Raw genomic sequence first — 26499 nt, 5'->3', positions numbered from 1 at the left:
AGTGAACGCACTCTGTCTTATCCTCTGCAAAGTTGTATAGTCTTACTTTGCCATGGCTTTGTTTTATCTTCTCTGAGTGTTTTACTTGGCATCTGCCAATCAGCTCTTTCCATCAGGTTATTGTTGTAGTGTTGAAAACTGAATGTGAAAGCCGTGGGTATGCACCACCTCAGAATGTGCTGAAACCCTCCCACCTCTCCCTCCTCATTCCTTGCAGCAGATACCAGATAAAATGTGCTCTCCTTCACTAGGGATACTGCCTAAAGACAACTTAAGTGCTGGCAGGTACAGGGTGTCACCTTTCATTCCATCCCCACCTACCTTCAGGATGTCTTCGAGCTCTAATCTCATGGCTGTTCACAAGGCTTAACCAGCGACTTGCTCCCCTCCTTGCTTTGTGCCTTCCTGGGTCCATGTGATTGGGATGAACCATGTTGTCTGTCATCAGCTGCAGTTCAGGGCTGCTTGATGGGCCCTTGGTGGCGCTGACCCCCAGGACTTTCACTGGCGATGAGGGACATGAGGACCTGGCCCTTAATTTTATATCTTTATTTTAAAGATCCATTTGTTTTGTGTGATTAGGACATATTAGCCCAGTTAAATTAAGATGAGAACAGGTGAAATATGCCTGAAACTGACATTTCAGCTTAGCCAAATGTTATCATGCTGACACAACCTTCCTTTCTGATCTGTAATTAAGTTAGAGTCAAGGCCACCAGCTATTACGCTCTACAAAGCAAACATATAAGATGCAAGGAATCTCCAATGAAGTTGTAAACTTCAATTAGGTGGCACCAGCCCAGGGTCCTGAGCTTTCATTGGACGCTGAACTAATTTTATTATAACAGCAGCATCCTAAATGAGCAGCTCTGGGGCATAATCTGTTCATTTAACAGTCTGCATATTCGTTAAATCTTACCAATTGGCCTCAGAGTTCTGTTTTTAGCAACTTACTCACTGGAAGAGGGAGGCACATTCAGTGTTAGGTCACTACTGGCTGATAAACCAGTTTGTGAAACTTAAAATTCCAGCAAGAGCTGTCTCACCCCAAGATACTGATTTCAGGGAAGTGGAAGGGTTGTAGGCAGAGATGACAGCAGTGGAGGTTCCCTACTTTTCTGAGCAATAGTCTCTTTCCCCTCCCTGCATTTCACTAACCATTAGGGGTTTTTCTAAATCACATTTAGACATTACCATCTTCTGTGGTTTCCCAGAAGAAAAAGGTGCTTCAAAATAACCATTGCTCTGTTAAATTCTCTATATTGTAATTTCATACTCAGTATTCCAGGATGGGGCCTTGTTTTGGCTTCTCCTTTCATTATTGTCCTTCCTTGTAATTGAAGCAGTTAGAACTTCAGGGATTTAAGCAGAGCTCTGACAACTTGTATCCTGATGTGTGAACCTTGGCTTATTACTCGAGTGTGGCTTTCCTGAACTTCTAAGGAAGCAGAGTGTTTATTTTCAAATGTGCCTGCCAGTAATGAAGCAATCCCGTATTTTGCAATAACTGATGAATATATCTGGAGAGAGTCCAAACCTTGGAAACTGTCAGTTTTTAAACTGTGCTGTTACACTGAAGTTGAGGAAATACACTTCAAGAGGTCTTATTGTGCTCTATTTTGTGTTTCTATAATGAAAGATAATTATGGCCTTAACTCTAGTCAGGAAAAGCATAACAAGCTATTGTAGCATGAGAACTTTCACCGCTAATTTGGATCTTACTGCAAGTTTTCTCAGTGTCCTTAAGAGACTGGATAAAGTTTTCTCATGAATAGCCACTTTCATAGTTTATGTTCTGCTGCTTATCCTCTCTGCGCAGGGAGCTCTGAGGTGATTAGAGTTCCCAAACTCTTTCTGTGGGAGGAAGTGATGCTTATGAAATTGAGATGGATCAATCCGTTTTTCAAAATACCCACAGATTCCACATCCAGAATGGTGAAATGATAATGGACGTTGGGTGTTGGGCTAAGAATGGAAAATTATCCCCCAGTAAATGGTTTTGATAAGGTACTTCTTATTGAGAGCTTTGGGTTTACTGTGTGAATTTTCTTAAGGGGAAGAAAAAGATCACAAAATACGGAGTTGGTTCAAGCTGGATTCTCTGTCATAAAGTCACATTATTATTTCTTGCTTCGTTAGCTGCTTATTCTCAAGTTCAAGAAGAGCTACCAATTTTCTAGCTCATAGCATGGCAACTTCTAACTGCTTGTTTTTAATGGAGTCTGCTACTTGTGATGTACTTTGTAATCTGTACTGTCTTCAAAGGCAACTGATAAAAAGAAGGGACCTGTTACAATAATGGGCATCAGACATGTTCTTAACTCTTAGTGTTGAATTGCCGCTTCTGAATAGGAAAATAATCTTTAAGTTGTGGGGATCAGGACTGAATACCCAGTATATGTGCGGAAAATAAAACATCCTACAGATTCAGTGGGCAAGTTAAATGACCCTCAGGCACCAGAGATGATAGGGCTTTGCTTCCTGTAGTTCCTCCTCTGAAACAGGGCCTGGGGGCAAAGCACGACCTTGGTGTTTTCATAGCAATTTCAGGGTGTAATTGATAGATAAGTTTGATACTGGAAATAATCCAGAACTACTGAAGTTAGGTCAAACTGCTGGTTTGTCTCTGATACAGGAAACTTCTATTTATTCTTCAGAAGGGATTTATAATGGGATTCTCTGCATGCTTGTGTATATAGAAGGAAAAGCAGATCATGGGCTGCAGGGTTTGATGGAGCTAGGGCAGAACAGTGATTTTTAAAAGGCAGTGCTGGCAGAAGCAGTGAAGATTTTGTAAATGCACAAATAACCTCGTGTCACACAGGGATTATTCCTTTAATGTGTTTATGCCTTTATCAAGGATGGGATGGCTTTGTTGCCTAGCTATATACCATTAACTTGCTACTATCTGAGAAATAATACCCATTAGTAAGTTCTGACTTATGTATTTATTTCCCATGCTCCTTATCTGGTGTTAGTTGATATAAATCCTTCTCCTGCCAATTCAGAACATGGATGAGCTTCCTCTGGCAAAAACTGATACTGCAGCTCGTCCTTTAGCTCTCAGGCCTCACGGGTTTAACAACAGTGGTTTGACCTCTCTCTGCTCAAAGGATAACGTGAGCACTGCTATCTGCAGAGATGCATGATGACAGAGTAATGGGACTTTGCACTGAAGATTACCATGCTTTTGGCAGTCACAGATAAACTCTGCCTCGCAAACTGAGCGTGTTGACATTATGTACATTTTCCTAAATACAAACCAGTTGTACATGGTTTGTATTTAGGAAAATAAAAAGGGAGGAGGAGGGAGTACAGATGAACATGCCTAAGGTCAGAGCGGGGGGGTAGAACTTGTGTCTGTGTCACATATGCTAATTCCTGTGCTGTCCTGTCTGCTGGATGACCATCTTGTTTTTTGCTGGATAAGCAGATGTCTTGGAGAATTAGGGACTGCTGTCATGGCCTGATGGCAAGAGTGCAATCTGCTCTTTGACATGGAGGCTTTGCCTTTATTATGTCTCCATATGTGTATTTTCCCACCCAGGGATTTCATGGAAGTAACTGCTAGACATTGAGCTGAGTGAACCTCCTCAAGGTCACTTTCTTGTGTGAGTAGGCAGCATTGCACTGCCTCTCTTGTGAGTAACCGAGTCTTCCTAAAGCTACGTCGTGAAAAACATAACAGAGCTGAGTCTTCACCCAGCAGGACCTGTACATGCCACAGAAACTGTATCTCAACAAAGACATTTAGAAAACACCTTTAAGTACATATATTCCTTTCTTATATTTAAATCTGACTACTATCATAGGTTTTATCTCAATAGTTTCATGGCCACTAAGCAGGTTCACTAAGTTTGGGGAGCTGTCTGGCCTGTATTGCTTCTACTCACTTAAGTGACAAACATTAGCCAGAAAGCGAGTAGAATTTTGGCCTGTAACAAGCCCTGTACATCAGCAAATAACATTTCAAGACTTCAGCATTCTCAAATAGATTTGTAAGGACACAATATAGATCTTAAAAAGCATGGTTGGTTTAGTTCAAGCTGTGATATTAAAGATGGATAAAACCAGAAATAAGCTTTTGCTTTCAAGGTCATTATTGCTCAGTTCTAGGTCATTTGATGCATTTGCCAGTGTACTGCAGGCTCCGAGTAGCTGCTTATCCATGGTAACAGTTTTATTTTACCCCACCTAGTATTGCTGCAGATTGGTGCAGTAAAACCTGGCTTTCAACCACGACACAGGGACACAGAAACATTTAATGGCAAAACTGGAATCTCTTCCTTTGTGTTGAACCGTGAGATTTGTCAAAGAATACCGTAAATTAGAACCACACTCATTCAGACTTGCTCTTTATCACCCGATTTCTCCGTGGGAAATCAGAAATCCATCATAACACCAAAGCACTTCATTTTAAGGCATCTGTGGGTCTCTTGAGCAGATGGGAGAGACTTGGGTTGAATTAAAACCATATTGTGAAGGGTGAGCATGGTCCTACTCTGTGTGTGTTTCCTCAATTTATTTAGGGGCATGTTTAGGAGAAGAGGGAAAGGACTTGATGTTGCAAGTTTTCATGCTGGGAATATAGTCCCTGGGGTGCTTTTTTCTTTAAGGGAACTGTACTCCAGAGTCATAGAATGGGCTGGGTTGGAAGTTCATCAGGTAATTAAAACTAGTCCTCAGAATGCTGACCATTGCATAACTATTCCTGTCTCAACCATGCAGGGAATCTGTCTCCTGCCTTTCTGCCCTCACCCCTTCTTCCCTTTCACTTACCCTTCTTGTCTGTCATGCTCTGCAGCAGTGTGTCTTACTGAGTTCTCGGCGTGTTCCTGAGAAGATAAGTGAGATCTGTAAGATCTGGGGAAGATGTCTGGAGATGAGGAATGGTATGGCACTTGGTAGCTAACAGCAGTAAGTAGTCTACAGTATATGACTACATCTTTGCCGTGAAGTACCTACTGCAGAACCTGTCCCCTAGTTAGGTTCCACTTAAGTCTTTACAGTAAGGCTTTTGGATGTCTTAGTATGTAAACCTTGTGCTGGTCCTCTGCACACAGCTGTAGATAATCCCAAAAGTGGATTGGTTGTCTTCTCATCAGGTTGTTCTTCTCGTCAGAAATGTGGGAAGAAAGCAGTTTTGTGGGAAGATGGGAGAAGGCTCTGCATTCCCACGTGTGACAGCAGCTCTGCGGTTTCTGGGCTGTGTGAGGAAGGAAGAAGGGTGGTGGCTGGAGGGGGAAGGTTTGGGAGAGCAGCAGCAAAGTTAAATCACTTCAGTTCTACTTAGGGCTGCAGTTAAAACTTGCAGAGATTTGAAGTTCATGTATCCAATGTGAGAGACTCCCCTGCCAAATGACGTGATGAAAACCAGAGCAGATGATGTCAAGGCTCTCTTACAGATGTCCCCAGCACAGCCACCGCTGCTCTTGGACTGATCGTAAGGAATTAAAGAGCCTTCACAGCAGCTAAGCAGGGGTGTGCATCTTTCATAGTACCCCGAGCTGCTTACATGGTTTATATTTCCATGGTATATCAGGAACAAAGCAGCCTGGGTACAAAGCCTGTTTGAAAATTGATCCTCAGTGAAATGGGAATTTACAAATGTGGTGTGTTCTTCTCCAAAATAAAACTGAGCTTTACCCTTATTACTATTAAAGTCTAAAGCTTTAATTATGCCCTAAATCCACTCCCGTAGCTGGGGGGCTCACATGATTAGCAGCAAGGAAGGAAAAAAAAAGGCATCTGGAGAGGCTGTGTGGTGCCGTGTTTTCCCATATGTGAAATTTTATACAGTACAAATTATTAAACACCAAACCTCCGGAGAAAGATTGTAATGAAAAATTTAGCACTCCCCCATCAGGCTGTGACTAATTTGCCTTCTGACTAGAACTGCAAGAACAGAGGGCTGTGCTGGGGTAAGCCGTAATGAGTAGCTGGCAGGAGGAAGCAAGTTGTGTTATAAGAATGCAGTGCAACAGGAGCAGCGCTGTAACACTTGTGTGGATAGTATCACTGAGAGACAGGTGAGGTACCAATAAAGGGAAGATAAACCGCCATTTTCAGTCAGAGTCTCTGGGAGCTTATCTTGTTCTTTCTATTTTGATTTTGGCCTCAAGCTCCAAATTTTCATCTAGCAACACTTCTTTGTAATAAAGATGTACAGGAGAAAAGAGAAGTCAGACCTGGAATGGATGCTGTCTGGCTCGTGTGTTGGACAGTCCCATCTTGTTCTTGCACGTGGGTGTCTGTGCACCTTCTCTCTCACTTGGTCTTGCACCTTCCCCCCTACTCTTCTGCTGCTCACATCCAGCAGCACAGTGCACCCAGACCCTGAAACATTGACCCGTGCACACTGCTGGGCTTCAGATGTGAGAACACGAGGAGCTGCTTATGAACTCGGATTGCAGCAAATGCTGGCATGGCCAGGCTGTGGACTCCCCACTTCCCAGCCTCCTGTGCTCTGAGCACAGAAACATGGGACATGGGGCAGTTTCTGGTATATGAGAGCTGCACTTTAAGTATCTGCACAAATGGGGCGCTCTTCTGAAATACACCTTCCAGTCATCACTGAGAGGTTTGTCTGAATCCATGCCACTGCTTGACCTGACCACAGTCAGTGATCCACTCAGTAGTGGCAGGGGCTATTCCCTGGCTTGGAAACCCTCTGAATCTCCAATTTTGTGGAAGAGCAACTTCCCCCACCATCCATAAGCTCATATTTGCCCCTAAAATGTATTGGTTTAGTCTGGATGCTTCAGAAGGAAAGGGCTGTAGGCACAAAAAACCCTGTCTCCCCACTGAGTCAATCTAAAATCCAGATTTTACAGTCTTAAGTTCAAGGAAAGCCAGCACCGACAGATTGCTCCTGGCCCCTGCCTGGCAGGGTGTTGATTAATAATTTGAACCTGCAAATCCTCTTTCAACTTCTGTGAAATCTAAATTGTCCATCTGAGGCTTGCTTCTTTCAAAACAATTCTACTGTGATTTTCACTGCTAGCATAATTCTTTATAAAATAGATAACCCTGTCAGTGGCAAAGCTGTGCTGCACACCTGGAAGGCAGCACAGCTGCCTGTGTGCTGGTGTACAAATGTGGAGAGCAGGCAATAGCAGGAGGAGATCAGAATTTAAACTGAATTTGGATATATCCATCAGCATTCTGCTTCCTTTGCTCTGTACCATATATATTTGTCTGTTCTGGGAGATGTGTGTATTTTTTAAGGTTGAAATTTTGAGGCAGAACATGAGGGATTTGGAATCTCAACACCTTTAGGAGTCAAGGTACCTGAGGCACGTCAGAAAATCTCAGCTCTGGGACTCAGCAGAAGATAAAGGTGCAGCCACTTAGTCAAGCAGGTCAGTGTTTGATCCTGCTCCTGCACTGTGGGCAGAAGGAGCTGTTTTGGGGGATAAACCAACAAATTTCTGTGAGATGAGCTGTGGGCTGTGAGGTGGGAGCATGCCGGTCCTGCTGGGTGGATGATTTTCTCGTAAGGACAATTCCAAGCGTTGACAACCATGGCATAGTTTGTATGAGATGCTTTCATGTTTTATGCTTAGCTGTTCTGTTTCCATTTTGGCTCCTTGTTTTGTGGTTTCAGGCAAAGGATATAATTTTACTGTTGCATCAGTGCAAATCCATACTAATTTTATTAATGAAAGGAAAGAAACCCAAACACCTGGGTTTAGAAAGTGTGAGAAAAAGAATCACCTCTGGTGCTTTTGGAAAAGGACTTTGTTTGCCCAGTAATTCAATATTGCTCTGTCATCCTAGTAATGAGAGTTCAGCTGGTAGTGGCAGCACATTACAAAAAAGGCCATATTTAAACATGTTGTAAATCCAACTAATAAGTATGAATGGATTTTTTTAAGGGAAAAAAATGTGCACAAAATTAGTCTTTTACCATATGTTTCAACTCTACCAGAAACCTTTCTTGAATGGTATTTCAATGTGCTTTACCTATTGTGTTGCAAACTTTTCAGACTCTGTCAAGTTGTACTGAAGCTTTTAAAATACAGATGGTGGTAAAATCCCCAGTGGAAAACAGGCTTCTATTTCAAACTTCAGGGCTGTTTTTTTCTCTTCTAGTTCATAGCAGATTTTGACAGATCAGAAGAAATATTCACAGCTTGATGCAGCTGGATTCTTCTTTGGCATGAGCAGAAACATCTGGCCCCAAAGCAGTGCATTTCACCAAAGGGCCGCAATACATGCACATGCATCTGTTGTGCTAATATATTTTCCTGTGAAGTCAGATGTTAATTGCTTTGTTTAGCCGAGACAACAGTGTTGGTTCAGTGAATAAGATTGTTTCCTTCAGCCCTCTGTTAATGGCTTCCTTTAGCAGTAATATTGTTTTAAATAGGAAGCTGTCAGGTATATTGTGAACAGCAGTAAGGTGAAGTGTTTTGAGCAAGGATGTTTATAGTGCTATGGTAGCTAGACATGTACTGTTATATACAATTTGCATATTAACTGAGACAACTATTAGCATAAAAGCTCCATGTGAGACCAGTTTTGCATCCTAGGAGACTTGTTCAGTTTTTGCATCACAATTTTAGAGGCTTTTGCCATTCCCACTTGCTAACTTTGCTGTCCTCTTGCTGCTCATCCACAAGCAGCAACAAGAGAATGTTAAAGATCTGAATAATTACCTGGTTATCCAGCCCTACCCACAGTTCTGCCTTTGTGAACTCTGCTATTTTGGGCTTTGTTCCTTCTTTTGCGCTTGCTCTTACAGGAAGAGCTGCAGTTCAGAGAAGTTCTTTTGCTGACTCTTGGTCTCTGGATTGAGTTTTCAGTTTTGTTCTCTCTGGCTATAGCAGTTCTGGGCCCCAGTGCTGCTTGTAAAGATCCTGTGGTGTGGCAGACTTTGGGCACTTCCCATATCTATGTCCATGGTACCTTGAAGTGCTCAGACACAGGTCTTTCTATACCCAGTGTAAAACCTCATGGTCCCTTGTATCAAGAGCAGCCCTGGATCCCATTGTATCCTCCCAGGAAGCAGAGGTGTGCTCCCCTACCCCTCTTCCACAAAACCTTCCTATGTGATGGCTTCTTTTTTTCACACTCTATTTCTGTGCTGCTTTACTAAAACATTTCCTGTGAATGTGCAGTGTTTCCATGAAGAATCCAAAAAACCAAGGTTTTTTTTTGCTTTCCATAAGCTCTTCCCAGTTAACATTATACTTTCTTTCTAAGAAATAATTACGTGCACGTCATCCAGGGAGAACAATTTGTGGTCAAGATGCAAGATGGTTGCTATTAAAAGCTGCAGTGCTTTTAGCCATCCAGTTTTCACTATAGTTGTAGTCCTAGCCTTATCCTAGGTCCATTGCTTGACGTTCCTAAAGTCATCTGATCTTTTCGTGCCTGCTGAGAAGGGATGATAATACTGCTCACTGCACATCCGTGCTGTTTAAACTTGACAGGCATTTGCAGAGTGTTGGAGATGCTCTCAGGAAGTGTTAGTAGGATCATTAATAAATGCATCTTGCTATTACTACATTATTCTCTAAGGTGCTTTGTATAACTCTAGACATCCCACTGAACAAGTAGAGAAAACAGATACCTATTACTGTTTAAAATACCTTTCTGCACTGAATGTGACATGGAAGATAAGCATTTCCTGCAGCTAAGACCATTCTTACAGGAAGGACTGCAGCAGTCTTAACTAGGCTGTTACTTGAGTTTTGCTTTAAAAGCTGTTTCTTGCAGTTTAAGTTAGACTTATATAACGTGAACAAAGCTAGGGTTTGCCTTAAAGGTCAGTAAGCATGCTATACACCATTTACAGCAGTTTAGATGAGCTTCAAATCAGGCTTTTAGTTCAAGTAGTGGACTTTATTTTGATGCTTGAGAAGACTTTGTGCCCTCCGTGAAGTGATGCAGCTGTAATGGCTTGTTTACCTTTGGGCCAGCCTTAGGCAGGTTTCCCCTCCTCTGACCCTGGCTCATCCCCAAGCACAGCCTGACTCCTCTCTGAAAGGCACCAGCACAGCTTTGCTCTCCAGAATCAGTGAGGAGAGGATGTCTCCTCTCACAGGGAGCAATTCAGACCAGCTGGATAACCTTCAGTAGATAGTGTGAGTATCTGCTACTTCTGCAGTTTGCCCTTTCAACTGTATCAGACTATAGTTTACACATTTGAAGGATCAGGACATGCTAGTGTGTGTGTGTGTTGTGTGTGTAGGTTTCCTTCAATTTTTATCTGTAACTATCACAAGAAGAATAACCTGAGCAGTTTGCATTTGGATTTTGGACGCATCCAAGCCAGGAAGAGCACTCCTGACACTCCACACGCACAAGGGCACTTGAATTAGCTGTTCTGTCATGACAGAAAATACTGTGTGAAATCCAGATCCTGTTTTTCACTCACAGCTACAGTGTTTCAGGCCAGTCCTTTTGTGCCTGAGAAATGTTAAAAGCTGCGGTTGTGGGGTGTATATAGGTAGTGCCAAGCCATTCTTGTGCTGCACATCAGGAGTGTATAGTACAGGCCAACAGGAAGCATTTTACTCCACCATAAATTGACGCTACGTTATGGGATGTATTCTGCAGGAAGAAGGTAGGGCTGGCTCCCAGTCCATCTTTACTGAGCTTTCTGTGCTTTCTATACTTCCTTGCATCTTTGGGCAATACACTGTGTCTCTTGATAGCAAGCGTCAACCAGCTATTTCACAGAGCTCTGGGCTTTGCCGAACAGCAGTGTTGCCTTCTAAAGAGCTGCTTCCTGTTCCTCAGCTGCGGATGTTAATCTCAAAGTTCAGTGATCATTAGCTAAAATTAATTGTTACCCCTTTTCAGTTATTCAGGGCTGAAAATTACCAAAGGGCTTCACCTTAGTTGCTTTGGCTTTAATTATTCTTAGATTTTTGTTTTCTTCAGGATGTCAGACAGCAAACAGGATGTCCCCTGGGCACTTAGAGGAAATTGCTTCTCTGTTTCATTGTGGAGTTGGCTGTGCTTGCTCTGGTAGTTATAACACTGTTTTCTCAAATCAGAAGACTTGCAGTGGTAGGGTAGGGTCTCATGGCCTTGCTGAAAGTTTCCTTGACAACACTGATGTCTTGACTGATCACAACCAGACAGCAGTGGTGTTTCAGATTGCTTCTGCTTCAAGTGCAGAGCCAGGGGTCTGCTTTCCAGACCTGGAGAGGTGTAAGGTTTGCTCTGATTTTTGCCAGAGGGCTTGGTTCATCTGCTGGTGCAGGGAGCCAGGCGAAAATGGCTCTTGTTCTTGTTGGGGTTTAGCTGAAGCAGCTGTGGTTAGCGTTCCAGTGCCTGTGGGTGACGAGGGACAGTTGGCTGGGGGATGAAGACCAGCCAGGGAAAGGACAGGTCCCAGGAAGTCTATTCAGAGTACAGGTAGGGGCTTGATAGAGTTTGAATTAGCGATAAAAGTAAGTTGTAGGTCTCACGAGAACAAGTTGGAATAAAAATATTCATGGTTGTATTGCTGGCATGGGGGCTTGTCTCTGCTTTGCTAAATTCGCATCATACCACAGCTTGTGCCAACCATCCATCCATTCCCTCTGGTGGTTCTCCTGCCTTTCCCCAGCCTCTCCCCCAGCTGCTGCCAGGCTGGAGCCTTGCTCCTAGGTTTTACGGGGTCTTCAGACAGAAGAGGGACGTGATTGTGGGCTGGTTTGTGGAACGGCTGAAAACACGCGATTTAGGCTTGATCCTGTGCATGTGAAAGACTGACTGCTGTCTCCTGTGATTTAAACCCTGCACTGGAGCTTGACCTTATGGCAGCAATGGGCAAAAAAACAGATTGGTCTGGTTTTGGTGTCTGTTTCCACTACACGCGGGGTCCCTGTTTGGATGAGCTGAGGCCAGGCTGTGCCCGCACTGCTCCTGCCTGTGGCTCTGTGCTCAGCTCCATGATCTTTGACAGCAGTTTCTGCAAAATTCAGCATTCTTTGGGCAGCCTTTGTATTTATTTATTTACTTTGTTTCTTTTTTTTTTTCACTTTAGTTTATTAATCGCATGTGTGGCTTTATCTAGAAAAAACTGCATGCAATTTATGCATGCCTACAGTAGCATATGTTTTATATATGGGGTTTATAGGGATGGTACTGATTCCTGAATTAATTCGAACAGCAAATTGTTGTTGTATCTGCACACAGTATGTTTTTTCTTTTTTTAACATGTATTATATGACACACATCTGGTGGTGTTTTAATTGTGTTATTGTGGTGCCTCAGAGTCCTAGTAATGAATTTGAAACCCTACTGTACTGAGCATGGGTTTCCACATGGGATGCTTAGAGGCATTGAGTGAATTGTTGAGTGAGAATGCATGCATGGTTTTGTCCTTGCTTTGAACTACAGACAAGAACCCACAGCCTTTGCAGGTTGCCATTGCAAAATCCTCCTTCACCATCAGTGTCAGGAAGACAACTTTTGCTCCGTGCTCTCAGTAAGAAGAGATCTGCTCTTCATAATGGGTGGGTAGTTGCTGGCAATTTTTGCACTTTCTAATGGCAGTTTGATTGATCTCTGTGGTCCATGTAAGAAGGACTTGAGCAATTCAAGACAACTATCCAAGTTTGTACCACAGGTCAGAGTGTAGCTGCCGTGGGTCAGTCTCTGTAGTAACAGCAGGGTTCCACCCTTGTTCTTCATGATCATAGTACAGCTCTCTTTTTGGGATAGGTTTTTTTCTGATGAGGTGTGTTTTTCAAAGAATCAAAGCTGCTGCCTAAAACTGCCTTCTTTCCTCTTCCTTATTTATTTCTAAACAGGTATTGTTGGCATCTGAATTTGGTTTGCAGTGCCTTTGGTAGTATTTTTCTCAGTTATTGATGGAGCTATTGAGTAACTGCAAGCTTTGTTTAAATCCTTTTACTTTCTGTAGCAAGCATTAATGATTATTTATTGACACTACTTGTTGATAACTTAGCTGATGCATTCCTCACTTAAAATATGTTTTATTGATATTTATATAGCACTAAGTTTTATCAGAATATCTTGCAGTGTGAGTGCATCAAAACCCCTAAATGTATCACATCTGTCCAGCTCCGTTTTCAAACAAACTTGTCAAAGAAAGGAAGGCTTATTCAAGAAGATTAATTTTCCAGAAAACCTCATTGACTGCCATAGTTTAATTCAAGCAGCTGAATCCAGAACTGTTTTTTTTTTTCCTGGTCTCACAGCATTGCCCAGCCAGGCCTGATTGATCCTTTGAAATATTTCTCCAACACTTGTCTTTTTTCACTTTCCTCAGTGACTATTCCAAGATCTATTAAAACATCTCTGTGCACATGATCTCCCATTCTGTGGTTTGTGCAACAGGTCTGGACTTTGTTCTTAGCAGATGTTGTCTAATATCTTCCTTTTCTTATCAGAAGACTGATTTCCTTCCCCAGGACAAAGCAGAACTGGATTAAATGTTTTGCCCATCTGACATCATTAGTAATCTATTTACCTTGCTTTTGGGGATCTTCTCTTCCTAGAATCATTTCTAAAGGTTATCATCACCTTTTGTATTGGATTCAAAACCTTTGCTTTTGGTGGGTAATATTACTAGAAGAGACATCTAGGGATGTCTCTAGAAGAGACATCATAGGACACAGATTGTTCTTGGTTGGATTTCCTAATATATTTTAAAGCATTTCCTGTAGCTTTGGACAATTTCATATGTATATTAAATCTACTTTTGCTTTGAACATCACAGCTGTTGATATTAGCCTTTAATAGATGGTATCTGTATGCATAGATGGTAGCAATGTTAAAGCTGTCAATTCTGATTGCCTCCTACATGATGTTTAAAAGCACTTTGTAAACTCAACCTAATTTAGGCCATTGGCTCCAACTGAGCACAGCTCTATCCTTGCTAAATGGATGCTTAAGTCAATCATACCTCCATCCTGCTCAGTTACTTTCCTTACAGTGATCCTTTCGATATGGGCAGCTGCACTGGTGTCGGTAACACTTGATGCATCTGTTTTAAGAGTCCTGAGCTGATCTTTAGTGCATCCATTTTTTTCCCATCATCAAAAAAATGTGCAAAATCAACTTCTAATTTGGTGCGTATTGGACGGCGTTGTGTAACTGAGAGTCTTGGGTCTGAATCACCTTAATGTGAAACTTGAAACTACAAACCTTCTATTGTAACTTGCTCAGAAGCTTTTAGCTCTCTCATGGAGTATTCACTGGATGCTATTCCTTTAAACCTGTCACTAAATTAAAGTGTAGTTTGGGCATCTAATTCCGGCTGAGCACTACAGCTGGTACAATAATTATTGAGTGCTGCTTTTCGTTGATAGTGATTACGTCTGTCCTAGCCCACCTATGGTTTCATTCTCATCTCCCAGCTCTACAGGCTGCTTCTATTCAGTCACCAAGTAATGTGTGTCTTTTTGGTTGGGTTTTTTGTTTTGTTATTTGGGGGGGGGGACGTTGTGACTGCAGATGCTTTTGTTTATTTAGATGCTCTTTGGGCATGCCCCTGCTCTGGCATGGGGTCCTCCATGTGCTGCTGGGGCACAGTCTGCCTCACCGTAGTCTGTACCACAGGCTGCAGGGGAATCTGCTCCAGAGCCTGGAGCACTTCCTCCTCTCCTCATTCACTCACTTTGGTGTCTGCAGAGCTGTTCCTCTCACATTCTCACTCCTGTCCACAGTTTGCCCAGGTTTTTTCCTCCCCTTCTTAAGTACATTATCCCAGACGTGCTCCCATTGTCGCTGATGGTCTTGGCCTTGGCCACCAGCCTTGGTCCATCTTGGAGATGGCTAGTGTTGGCTGTGTTGGACATGAGGGAAGCTTCTAGCAGCTTCTCACAGAAGCCACATCTGTAGCCCCCCCTTGCTACCAAAACCTTGCCACACAAACCCAGTATATTACCTCTTTATCACCCTGCCCGCAGCTCCAGACAGCCCCGAGGGCTCATTGGTGCCGTCTGTGTACCCTGTTGTGGATGGCAGGTTTTAGCTAAATTAGTTAGGAATGCTATTTACCCTTCGCCAGTGAAAGTCTCACTCCTGCACACATGCTAGCGAGCTGTAACCTAAGCAGGTCTACACTGACACAGTTTATCATTGACGTATGTCAAACCCAGATTTTCCCAGCTGTCTACTACCATCTGCCAAGTACGGCTGGGGGCATGCAGAGTGCAGTTAGCTATGCAGGCCTGATGGCAGCTGTAAAATCGAGCAGTTTTGCCTGCTTAAGCACCAGCTTTTCTCCAAAATAAGCATTAGGTCTCGCATGGCAATGCGTTCCCGCTCCGGAGAGCACCGGCTGCTGCGGGACATGGTGCCGGCTCTGCTCCATGGCCACCTGCCAGCCCAGAAGCTCTGGAAAATCTTTGCAGCAGTTCCAATGCATCCATTGAATTGCAGAAAGACCGACCCCGCTTGTCCTTATGGCCTCCTTGTGCTGGGCACTAGTGCAAAAGGCTTCTCCAGTCCTTGAGGGCATGGGCCCACTCATTTGGCTACACCTCTCAGAAATGATGAGATCAAAGATATTTCCTCTATAGTGAGAATATGGCACCAGATCTGGAGAAGTGTCTCTTTGAGAGCTAAAGCTGTGCTTGTTGCAGGATGTTACCCTGGCTAATCAGAGCCCTATTTAGCAATCCTCCCAAAAATGAGCTTGGCTTTCATTTGGTTTTAAAAATGGAAGGTGGCCCACATGTCTGCTAGGATGCAAGGACAGGTTTTTAATGAGTAGTTAACATTGCTTAAGTAGCTGAGAAACTAATAATAGCTTTCGAGTATTTTGATTTTTCACTAATAATACTTTTTATTACAGTAGGTTGTTGTATTTGCCTTCCTGCAGCAGCTGACTCTGACAGCCTCTAAGCACAGAAATCCTTTAGCTAACATTAATTCAACCTCCCTGCATCCCAGGGAGAGGTAAAAATTAACCACAGTGTCACAGACTGCTTGAGTGCAGTACAGGTTATTGAAGCAGCTTAACCAGAGGAAACAGGTAAGCCAGGATTAGAAACCAGAAGTCTGCATGCCAGTTAAATGTATAAATCATAGAATCATAGAATAGTTAGGATTGGAAAGGACCTGAAGATCACCCAGTTCCAATCCCTGTGCCATGGGCAGGGGACACTTCACAGTAAGCCATGTCACCCTAGGCTTTGTCCAGCCTGGCCTTGAACACTGCCAGGGATGGAGCATTCACAACCTCCCTAGGCAACCTCACCACCCTAACAGGAAAGAATTTCTTCCTTGTATCCAATCTAAACTTCCCCTGTTTAAGTTTTAACCCATTACCCCTTGTCCTGTCTCTACAGTCCCTAATGAAGAGTCCCTCCCCAGGGTCCCTATAGCCCCCCTTCAGACCCTGGAAGGCTGCTATGAGGTCTCCACTCAGCCTTCTCTTCTCCAGGCTGAACAGCCCCAACTTCCTCAGCCTGTCTTCATACGGGAGGTGCTCCAGTCCCCTGATCATCCTCGTGGCCCTTCTCTGGACTTGTTCCAACAGTTCCATGTCCTTTTTATGTTGAGGACACCAGAACTGCACACAATACTACAGGTGAGGTCTCAAATGCTAACCTTCAGAATGAGTGAATGAATGCTAAAAGGAAAAGGAGAAATTTCCTCAGTTTCATAACTCTGCTGCTGTTTTCTTCTTCATCACTGTAAGTAAAAATGGTCATGTCATATTTAAAATGAGTTATAGCAAAGGTAGCAGGTCACAGCATCCGCAGCAGCACCACCCAATTAGAAAAACCGCTCTAATCTAACCTGATGCTGCTGTCATTTTTTAAAATGAGTCCTACTTCAATCATAAAATACTCGGACCATAACAGTGCTTTCTACACCATATGTCCTTATTTAGAGGAAAAAAAATGATTGCACCCTTAATTCAAAGGGAACATTTCCCTCTGAGCCAGAACTCAATAAAATGTATCAAAAAAATTGTGGAAAAGGGCAAGCAAAGAAAATCAAATTGCAGCGTGTGAAACGATTTAAGAAGGGACCTGGGGAATACATAATCTCCAAACTGCCAAGTTAGAGCAAGTATAAAATATACAAACAAGCCTGATATTTTTCCCAGTTGATCTCATTATGAGGTATGCTTGGGATAGATAAATTTTGTTAGAATGCATTAAGGCTGGATTTTCAAGGAAACAAATCAGAAGTAATGTGTTTAGCTGATTCCACCTTGTTTTGATACATGGGTCTTTTCAGGTTTAAAGAAGTACATTTTTAAAGCCAAATGGTTTGTTTTGTTTCAAACATTAAAACCAGAGGCAACTGGGTGACTTTTGTTTTTCTCCCTGCTGGAAAACAGACGTTTATAATTTCAGCATGCTCTTTAATCATCAGGGTAGAGCTCTGTGCAGTATGTTTCACTGCCACTTATTGTTGCCTGTTTAAAATACACTGAACTAGCCTTGAGTGCAATCCCTTAACAGACTGTTTCGTCCACAAATAGTACTTTTTCCAAGTCTCCAATATATTTTAATTAAATTGTCCATTTGTATTTATTAAGGCAGTTTACTGTCTCCTGCTGCAGAGAGCTGCTACTGCTGATAGTCTACCAATAGAAACCTGAGCTTATCTGGGATAATAAAACACAGGCATATGTTAGCAAAAAAGTCTTCCCAAAATATTGTTTAAGCATCATGTTCATGTGTGTTGGGAAGGGGACAGGCCATACAATTAGTTTGGTAAGTTTTTGGAACAGTTGCTCTTAACAATCCTTATAGCCATGGGGAATCATCAACTTTGTTAGCAGGAAATGTTGCCTGCAGTAGATTTTTCTTCCTTAGATTGACCCTATAGAAAGAGTTGGAAAAGAATCCTTTGGCAGAGCAGATGATAAAGTCATTACACACTGATGAGATGTAAAGTGGCGTTCAGCAGCATTAGTTTAGATAGATGAGCATGATAAGGTGAATTCATCCCTGTCTCTGGTGATCTGAAAGCTTGGACCTAAACTCTGCGACTTGGACGCCTCTCAGCTGTACTTGCTTATCTCCAAGTAGCTTTTGCCAAAACAGATTTGCCATGAAGTCAGTAAAGTCCTAAATCTGAAGGTTGTGTTTGGTCTGTCCTTTCTCACAAGACAAATGAAAGTTGATCTCCCAGAGCTCTAAAGAAAGGAATTAAACTTTCCTTCTTGAGGAGTTAATGTGTTCCTGAAAAGAGGCAGTGTGGTCACTGCTGTGAGGGGAGTCTTTGCCCCTTCTGATCTGGATGGGCTGCTTGTTTTCATGGAACTATTCCCTGCTCCCAAGTGTAGCACAAAGACATGGGTGCCATTCCTGCTGGTGCCTGTCCACTCGCAGAAGTGAGAGGATTAGTCGAGTAATAGACCCATCTGAGGCACTGGAGAAGGCATCTCCGAGATGAATGTTTTAATGATGTCTCTCCCCAAGGGTGCTGCTTTCTCTCCTGCCTTCAGAACGGAGGGAGGTTGTTGAGAATCTGTTTCCCACCATGTGTATATGCAAGATCTGTTTAGTAAAATGCAGACACAAACCCAAGCACCAACAAGAGGTTTAAAATCAGCCTGCTGTGACTTTAAGAGTGAGGAAAAAAAACTGTTAAGGAAGGAAAATAAAAATCCCACAGCCTGTTGTAGCAGCTGTAGCTTCAGATCGTGTGGAAAATGAAGGCAGATGATTCAATTTGGCCTGTGCCCCGAGTACATTTCCAAATGCTTCTGTGTGTGCGCAAGATAATGAACAAATATATTGAGATGGCACAAGATCAGTCCAAGTTTGCCGCTGCGCAAGCCGTGGAGCTCCCAGTAGGAGCACACTAGCTGTGCTGGGTTAATGGGGGTGAGGGTCAGGAAGCCCAGCACCTTTCAGAACAACTTAAGAAAAGAATTTGTCTCCTTTTGCCCCAGGCTCCCCGTGGCACTCAAACAGAGCTTGTGATAAATCGAAGTGTATTTATTAATAATGAGCAGGGGCAGCGTGCTCGTGATTTGAAAATAGGTGCGCCCAATAAAAATGTGCTTTCCTCTGACATCGGAAAAGCTTAAATAAATGGTGAGCAGGCTGATCTATTATGATGAAAAAGCAGGGGCTGAGAGCCAGCCTAGCAATAATGAAAAAGCCATTTTAGGGAAGCAAGACCTGCTCTGCCCATTCATATATTCCTCCACCCCCGCCCAGTAAGATGAACTAGGGAGGGGGAAGTTGGATGGGAGAGATGAAAAGGCAGCAGCAATCCAGGATGGCAGAGCTGGACTTTAATGAGAGCTGGAGTTATTACCGGAATGAGTTATGATATTTAATCAGGCTACATGATGTCCAACAGCGCAAGGTTCATGATTCTTGGCTCCGAACATGGCCTGGGACTGTCCATGAGCACCTGCAGCATACAAATTGATCATGGCCTTACAAACCTTGCCCCTGGTCGCTCCCTGCCAAGCCAGCCCAGGCTGCAGTGCTGGCTCACTCTCACATGAGCTGGAAATGGCGTCTTCCCCACTCTCTAACAGGAATGTGCAGTTTCTGGTAGAGGCTGAACAGAAGCTGTTGCACATAGGTGGGATTGCTTACCACCAGCTTTTCTCTGTGGTGTGAGGTGTGTTAGTTATCTTGTGGGAGGCTGCACTGGTCTGATTTAAAGCAGCTTGGGGTTGAATTAATGCTTTTGGAGACTTCTGTTAACTTCAGTGATTAAATAGGCTCTGCTTGAGTGAAACTTGGTCACCTGTTTAATGTTTCAGTGAATACATACTGATGTGAATGTCTTGCTGGCTTAGGGTTTGGATGTGGACAGGATTTGGCCTTTGGAAGAGATAAATTAGCAGAAAACTTCCCTTGCCCCCTTGTGCCTTTTTGCGTTGCTTCAGCTTAGCTGTCCTGAAGTGACACAGCAGCCAGCCTACGTTTAAGAACAGATTCCCTCCCACCCCTGCCCTCAGGAGGCGAGGCTGAGGAGCACCTTCCCCACACTGTCTCTTGCTGAGCTGTGGGTTATTTTGAGAGTTTCTGTTTCTCAGATGACTCCTGAAATACTCTGTGCAGACCTGAAGGCAGCACCGCCAAACACGCTCCCATTTGGCCCACACACGTTTCTACCTGCTGCGTCCCCCGTGTCTGTTGCGCTGACTGGAAGGCGCCATGGCAGGGCCCGGGGAGGGCCCTTCGCTGCCCTCAGAGCAGAAAACAGCAGTGCGCTCTCCAGGTGCTTTCAGATGGGCAAAGTCATGAGAGGAGAAAGGGGGCTCCTTCCGAAACGCTGCTCGTAGGTGATTTTAATGCTTTGCTGACACAGTAGTAGGGCAGCTTTACCTAAGTGGGGAGGCAGCTTCTCTCAGATGGCCCTCTCCTTCCCAAGCCTGTGTTCAGTTGGGTTATTTGGCTGCTCTACCTGAGGTAATTAATAATGGCGGCTGGTTGCTCTGGTAAGCAACGTCTCTCTGGTAATGTGTTGTACAAGGAGACACAGCGTGTTTTGTGGGTGGCTTCAGGGAGGTGCTTGTTTGGGTGTGAGGTGTGGCAGCCATTTTGTGCCCGTGCTGGGGCTGGGAGCGCACCTCGCCTCTGCCCTCAGAGACTTTGTAGGCTCTGGAAAAGCAGTGACCTTTCCAAAGGGAGAGGAATTAAAAGTTTTAATAGTAAAGCTCAATCAGGGAGCATGGTCAGGAGGAATTCCTGGAACTCAAGGAAAAACACTCAGAGAAAATCACTAGAAATCAAGCAGCCAAGCCAGAAGCAACTTTGGGAAAGAAGCTTTTGACCAGTTTGCTAATACCCAGGTCTGCAGAGAGTGCCCGTGAAACCAATGCATCCATTTAGCAGAACAACTTGTGCCCCTGGTTGGGTCCTGCATGTGGCTCATTAGGGTAATTACTGATGAATTAAGGCAGCTTGGCTCAGCGCTCGGCAGCGGGTGTGCGGGCTCCCCTGCTGGCAGGCAGCAGGTGTAAATGAACAAGATCTGTCAAAAAGGCTGATGACCCTCTTAATTCACAGCAGCAAACTGGGGACAGAGGTAGTGCAGCAAGTTTAATAATTGATATTTACTTGGAAAGGTTAATGGCAGCAGTGATGCTTCTAATTTGCTTGCCTGTGCAAGACCTTGTCAGGTCAAATTGTCTCAATTTGTTACCGTGGGCATAGGTGTAGTTTTCCTTTTAATGAAATTTGGAGAAAAGAAACAGGTGGTGTTGGGAGCCGACTGTAACTCAAGGAAAACAGCAAAAGGTTTCAGTCTGGTAACAGGTTGGGTGATTCTGTGCTAACTTTAAGCAGGTGTCTACGAGTTGTTTCAGTCAAACGTGTAATGGTTTTGACAGGCTTTGACGTGTTCCTGGGTGGGAGCGGTGGGGTTATGGATCAGAAATCAGTAAGCCACAGAACTCGGTGGGTGTTGCTGTACTGTATTTAGGAAAATTGTAATTCTACTGTAATGGTGAAGTGGCTCCTGTTTCAGGGAGAAACAGCACCTGCTGTGTCTGGAAGCGTTGGAATTGGCAGGTCAGATACTTCGTGTCTGAGTTTTCTGAAGAGCTGGCTGATGACTGGGAACTGGTAGAGTTGGGGTTTGAGTAAGTGTGCAAAGACCCACATGACTCAAGAAAGCTGGTGTGCCAGTGGTTTTGTAAGGCTGCAATTAATGGGGTATTACCACTTGGCCTATTGGCTTGGCATCAATCCTTGGCAGGATAACAGGATAGCTGAAACTGTAGTTGGTTAATAAAGACCTAAGACAGAAAAAAATAAGTTAATGACAATCATATATTTAGAAAAAATCTTACCAAATTTATTGAATTAAGTGTGGGTTTAAAAAACTGATCGATAACGGCCACAGCATTGATGTAGTATAACTAGATTTCTGTGCTTGATTCTGTTGACCTTTTTATTGGGGAAACAGCATGGATTCAAGATGCTGAATTTCAAGTGGATTATTTCCTGCTTTTACACTTGGTGCTGGTAGTTGTGAATACAGGCTCACTGTTGGTTGGAAGTGCTCCTAGCAGATCCCAGCAGGGATTACCTCCCATTGCTGTGTTGTTTGAATATTTTGATGTAGGGGCAAAGACAAAAAATTATTCCTGATAAAAGTTTGCAGGTGGGCAACATATTGGAAAGATGGTTTACAATGGCTAAGACAGGCAACTGATGGTGAGAGCAGTGGTTGTATGACAAGTCTGTGAGCAAATTCCTGTTTCTAACACTTTGATGTGGCTGAGTCTAAAAGTCTTACCCTTAGGAAAGAAGTGTATTGATGAGGTGTAAGGTGGCAGAAAAGCATGCAGAGGAAGGACTTCAATCAGAAACGTACTGTTGCTTGAAAATGAGCATGGTATTTTCCCTGTCTTCTACTCTACAGGGCTGTGTACTGCAGAGCGGATGAGTACTGGAGCTTGTTCTCCATATAGTATTCTGAATATTGTATTAAAATATGAATAGGCTGTGGGGATCTTATCTGGCAGCAATGTCAAACATCCATGGGATTGCAGCGTTCAGTGTGCTCTGGGGGTGAGGTTGCAGTGTGTGGATTGTGGCAGTGTGCCCACCCAGCACGGTTCCTTGGGCTGCAGGGGCAGGTGGGTTTTATCAGAGCGCCATAGCAAACCCTACTAGCTGCTGAGACTGCAGGGAGATAGGACAGAAAGAAACAAGGGGATTTTATTGCCAGTTAAAGTACCAATTTGTACAAGCCGACATTTTAAATAGTGTAATTTTAATGGAACCAAACTGATATGAATAGAACCTATTAATAAATTAAACACTTCTTTCCACCCAATATTTCACAAGGGAATTAGCAGAATAATTTGTTAGTAAATGAGCCCAGGAATGAAGCTGTGAATGACATCTATCCTGTCCTTCTCCTCCCCCTGTAAAACTTTGCAGATGTAAGTGGAAAGTCGCTGTGATGTCAAACATTGGCACCTGTCCTTATGTACAAATGACAAGCACAACTTCAAGAGAAGGAAGAAGGATGATTTAGTGGTTAGAAAACTGGCCTTGGCTATAGGAGTTAATCATGCTCTACTTATAGTTTTTTGTGTTATCTCAAGCAATTTGTTTCAGGCCATCATCCCTCATGGCATATAGGCACCCACCCATCATGCTGGTACTCACCTCCCAGTGCAGTTACCAGGGGTTGGCCCCAAGGCACGTCTCTGGACTAGGAACTGGAGACCTGGCTGTTGGGTCAGCGATGGCCGGTCAGCAAATAGCAGTGCTGAAGCACCAGCATCATAGTTAAGGTTTGCTGGTAGCAAAGAGTGAAGGGGGCTTGTCTGTCTGCTTCCCTCTTGCATTGAGCCCCAGGACTTTGGCACAGCCCTGCCTGCTTCCAGGAGTGCTAAAAGCACTCCTTCCCTTGCATGTGAGCGAAAGGGAGTATGGACACATGTGGTCAAGCGCAACTTCAGAGAAGCCCCATGCACTCAAATTCATCCTCTCCACAATGCCATGGGTGTAGGAGCGAGACATTGAGTAAACCACTGTTGGCAACCTCGGAAACAGGTGGCAGAGCAGTGCTTGAAAATCTCCTTTTTCCCCCTCCTTCTTCTCCCTCTAGATGAAGGTCCCTACAAGCAGAAGTGGCAGAAATAGCGAGGAAGACAGCATCAGGGAGGCCACAAGCTCTCAGCGGAGCAGCTCAAGGGACCGTCTCAGTGATGTAAGTACCATTCAGGAGAAAGCATCGCTTCATTGCAGCAATTCCCGCTGCTGACATGGCGTTTCATAAATCTTGCTGAACAAATGTTGGCATCCAGAGGTCACTGTGTAATAACTTTTTTTTTATGTCATGATTGAGTGTTATGGCATAAGTGGTTGAGCTGCCTTGCAAACACTATAATCATGGTGCAAATAATATGATAAGCAAAAGATCAGAGATGGGAAAACGAAATGGAATTGTTATTCCTTGGGGAGAAATGGCTTGATGTTTTGTTTTCTCAAAGAAGTTGTGTTAAAAAGCTTCTTACAGTGTCTTTGGGTTTAGCTACTGCACATAATCACGTAGTTTGGGTGCAAAGTCACTTCATCTAATTTTGTGCTTCCTGCCTCCAAGATAAGAAAGGTTTTTTTTTGGGAAATCTGGCTTTCTCTCAGGAAATTCTATGGTATGTTGAGTGAAATGTTATGATAAAACAAAAGCAAACGGTGCCTTAGTGTGTAAACACACAAATGGGCTTTTGAGTCACCAAGAAATCAATGGCAGTGCTGGGATAATTTTATATGAAGGCTTTTTGTGTTAGCAATTAGCATTTCGCCTTCATTAAAACATGATTTTTTACTAATTAGGACCTTTCCCGTTAGGAGAGATTTAAATGAAGAACAATAATCAAACGCTGGCACGAGCATGTCTGAAATATTAAATTTGCCATTTCAATGGCAGGCCACAGAAATCCCAGAGCGAGTGGTTTTCATGTTGAGTTCTATTAATGTAAAATATGCTTCATAACTAAAACCTGTCACAGAAAACGGCTCACACCAGCTAAATTCAATTGGACAGTTAATTTAGCTTTAAAATTGAAAACACTACATCCGCTTCAGGATGCAAAAGAAGGGGGGGGGGGAAGCCTTTGATAAGTGTAATGTATTTGCTATTAAGGCTTTCAGAGCCCATTCTACAGGAGGAGAAAGGAGAAAAAGGGGAAAAAATGGCTCCCACAAATGTGTTTAAAAGCTGAAAGTATTTATTAAAAATGTCAGCAGAAAAGTGCTTTTGGCAGATTAAAGCGGGATTCAGCTTGACAGCTCTGACAGGGAAATGTGACGGGGGAAAATTCTCTCTACATGTTTGGAGTGCGAATGGGGCGCTGTAAACAGCCGACGCAGTGGGAGGAAGAGAAAAATAACGTTGTCCTGTGATCTGCTTCCAGGATTGCAAACCCACGCGCCGTGGTGGGGAAAGTCAGCGGGGGGAGGGTGTCTTTAGACAAATCCCCTTGCTGCGGGGTGTCTTGGCTGTGTTATTAGTCAGTAATGATCATCATTTTATATATACATATATTTACGTGATTCTCTCCTTCCCCTCCTCTTGGCCACTCTTGACAGGTACTTGAGCAGGGCCACCTGGTAGCATTGCTGTTCCATAACATGGGGCTGTGGGAGAGGAGTAAGATCTTCAGACTTTGTGGTTAGCTCAGGTCTAAGCAGTAAGTGGTCTTGGAGACTTTTTTTGTCAAGCTGATGCACTTGCAGTTTTTTTCTTTCCTTTCCTTTTGCCCCCAGAGTTGCAGCTGAACAGGCAAGAATTGAGTCTAAGTGTCTAAATCCTGCAAAATCTTCAAAGGTAGTTCAGCAGCCAGTGGAATTCAGTGGAAAATAGGCACTCCATTCTTTTTTAGTCAACGGGGACATGCAGGCAGTGCCTGAAGGCCGGGGCACACTTCAGAGCTTTGCTGAAGCTGCTCCCATGACCTGGCGACCCATTGCAAATGAGAATTTTTCAAATTAGTAATTAAACAGTTTGAAAAGTAAGGGTCATGAATCACAGAATGCTCTTCGTTCATTATTTGATGAGTGCAATTTAGCTTTAATTACGTATAACACTTCCTCGCGTACTAGTAAATGTTCTGTAGTCTATTTAGTGACTGTCAGAAAGTCTTCGAAAGTCCCACGGGTGCAGTCAGATGGTTTTCCCCATTTGTGTGCACAGGAATAAGGCAGCAGGCTTTTGCTTTTCATAGAGGGAGCAGGTAAGGGGTAAGAAGACGAGGACATGCTACTGAGTGTTGACTCCTGCAGGATTTCTGTCCAGTCATGCCTGGTCTCTGCGTGGCTCTGAGGATACTTTGCAGCGTGCTGTGTGCAGCTGAAGTGAGGCAGCCCTGTACATGTGGTACTGAGGATTAAAAAAGCCACAGTAAGGGCATAAAGGGAAGGCAGGGATGGTTTTTCCTTGTGGTAGCAGTTACAAATCGAAGGTGTAGCACATGGCTGTGCTGGGGTCGCCCTTGTAGGCCCATGCTCTGTGGCAGGAGGCACCTGGGCTGTTTCTCGCTCTCCTCCGAGGAGCTCTCCTGCTGTTTCTTGGTGCATTTGGCCTTCAGGACTGTTTTTCATGCTGCCTTTCCCTCCCATCTCTTTCCCCATTAGCTTGGGTGAACAATGGAGTAAATGAGGCAGGAGGTGGCAGGTTTGGCTGCTGTATGGCAGCACACAGCAGGTATGGTGGGAAATGTGTGTGTATGAAAGTGTTGGCTGTAGTGTTCAGTGTTGCCATCTCAGGAGCACTGGAGTCCTCCCTTTGGCTTCATTGTTGGTCTCCATTTAGAAGGCACTATTATGAACAGCTTAGCTCCTCTGTGTGATTTGTTTCTTGAGGTGGCTTGTTCAATGGGATGCCAGCAAGTTGTTCTTTATTTACATTAATGCATGTCATTAGTCTCTAATGGACCATGAAGTCAAGAGGTGGCCTGGTCTGTCATGAAATAATTGCACTCTAAAGAAAACTGAAGCAAATGATTGATTATGTCTTGCACAAGCACACACAGAGACACTGGTCTGTCCACAACAAAACCCAGAGCGTTTTGCTGCTTCTTTGCCACAATGAAACTTCTGTGGGGAGAGAGTGCTACAACTTCATAGT

General features: G+C 43.7%; 1 protein-coding gene across 23 annotated transcripts in view; it reads left to right on the top strand.

Moving 5' to 3' along the window:
- Positions 1-26499, top strand: part of FBRSL1 (fibrosin like 1) — a 533144-nt gene that overhangs the window by 212156 nt on the left and 294489 nt on the right. For 19 of the 23 annotated variants that reach the window (XM_057414883.1, XM_057414875.1, XM_057414884.1 and 16 more), the window contains one exon: positions 23479-23580. The exons of the other annotated variants lie outside the window; for them this stretch is intronic. In XM_057414883.1, the coding sequence (XP_057270866.1) occupies positions 23479-23580 (102 nt within the window). The remainder of the gene's footprint in view (positions 1-23478; positions 23581-26499) is intronic. 23 annotated transcript variants of the gene reach the window in all.

Source organism: Pezoporus wallicus, unplaced genomic scaffold (genome assembly GCF_028554395.1).
Source record: "Pezoporus wallicus isolate ANWC-B61680 ecotype Strahan unplaced genomic scaffold, APGP_CSIRO_Pwel_v1 contig_8047, whole genome shotgun sequence".
In the NCBI taxonomy this organism is placed as follows: domain Eukaryota; kingdom Metazoa; phylum Chordata; class Aves; order Psittaciformes; family Psittacidae; genus Pezoporus; species Pezoporus wallicus.
Note: the sequence above shows the minus strand (reverse complement) of the source record. Positions and strands in the feature narration are given on the sequence as shown.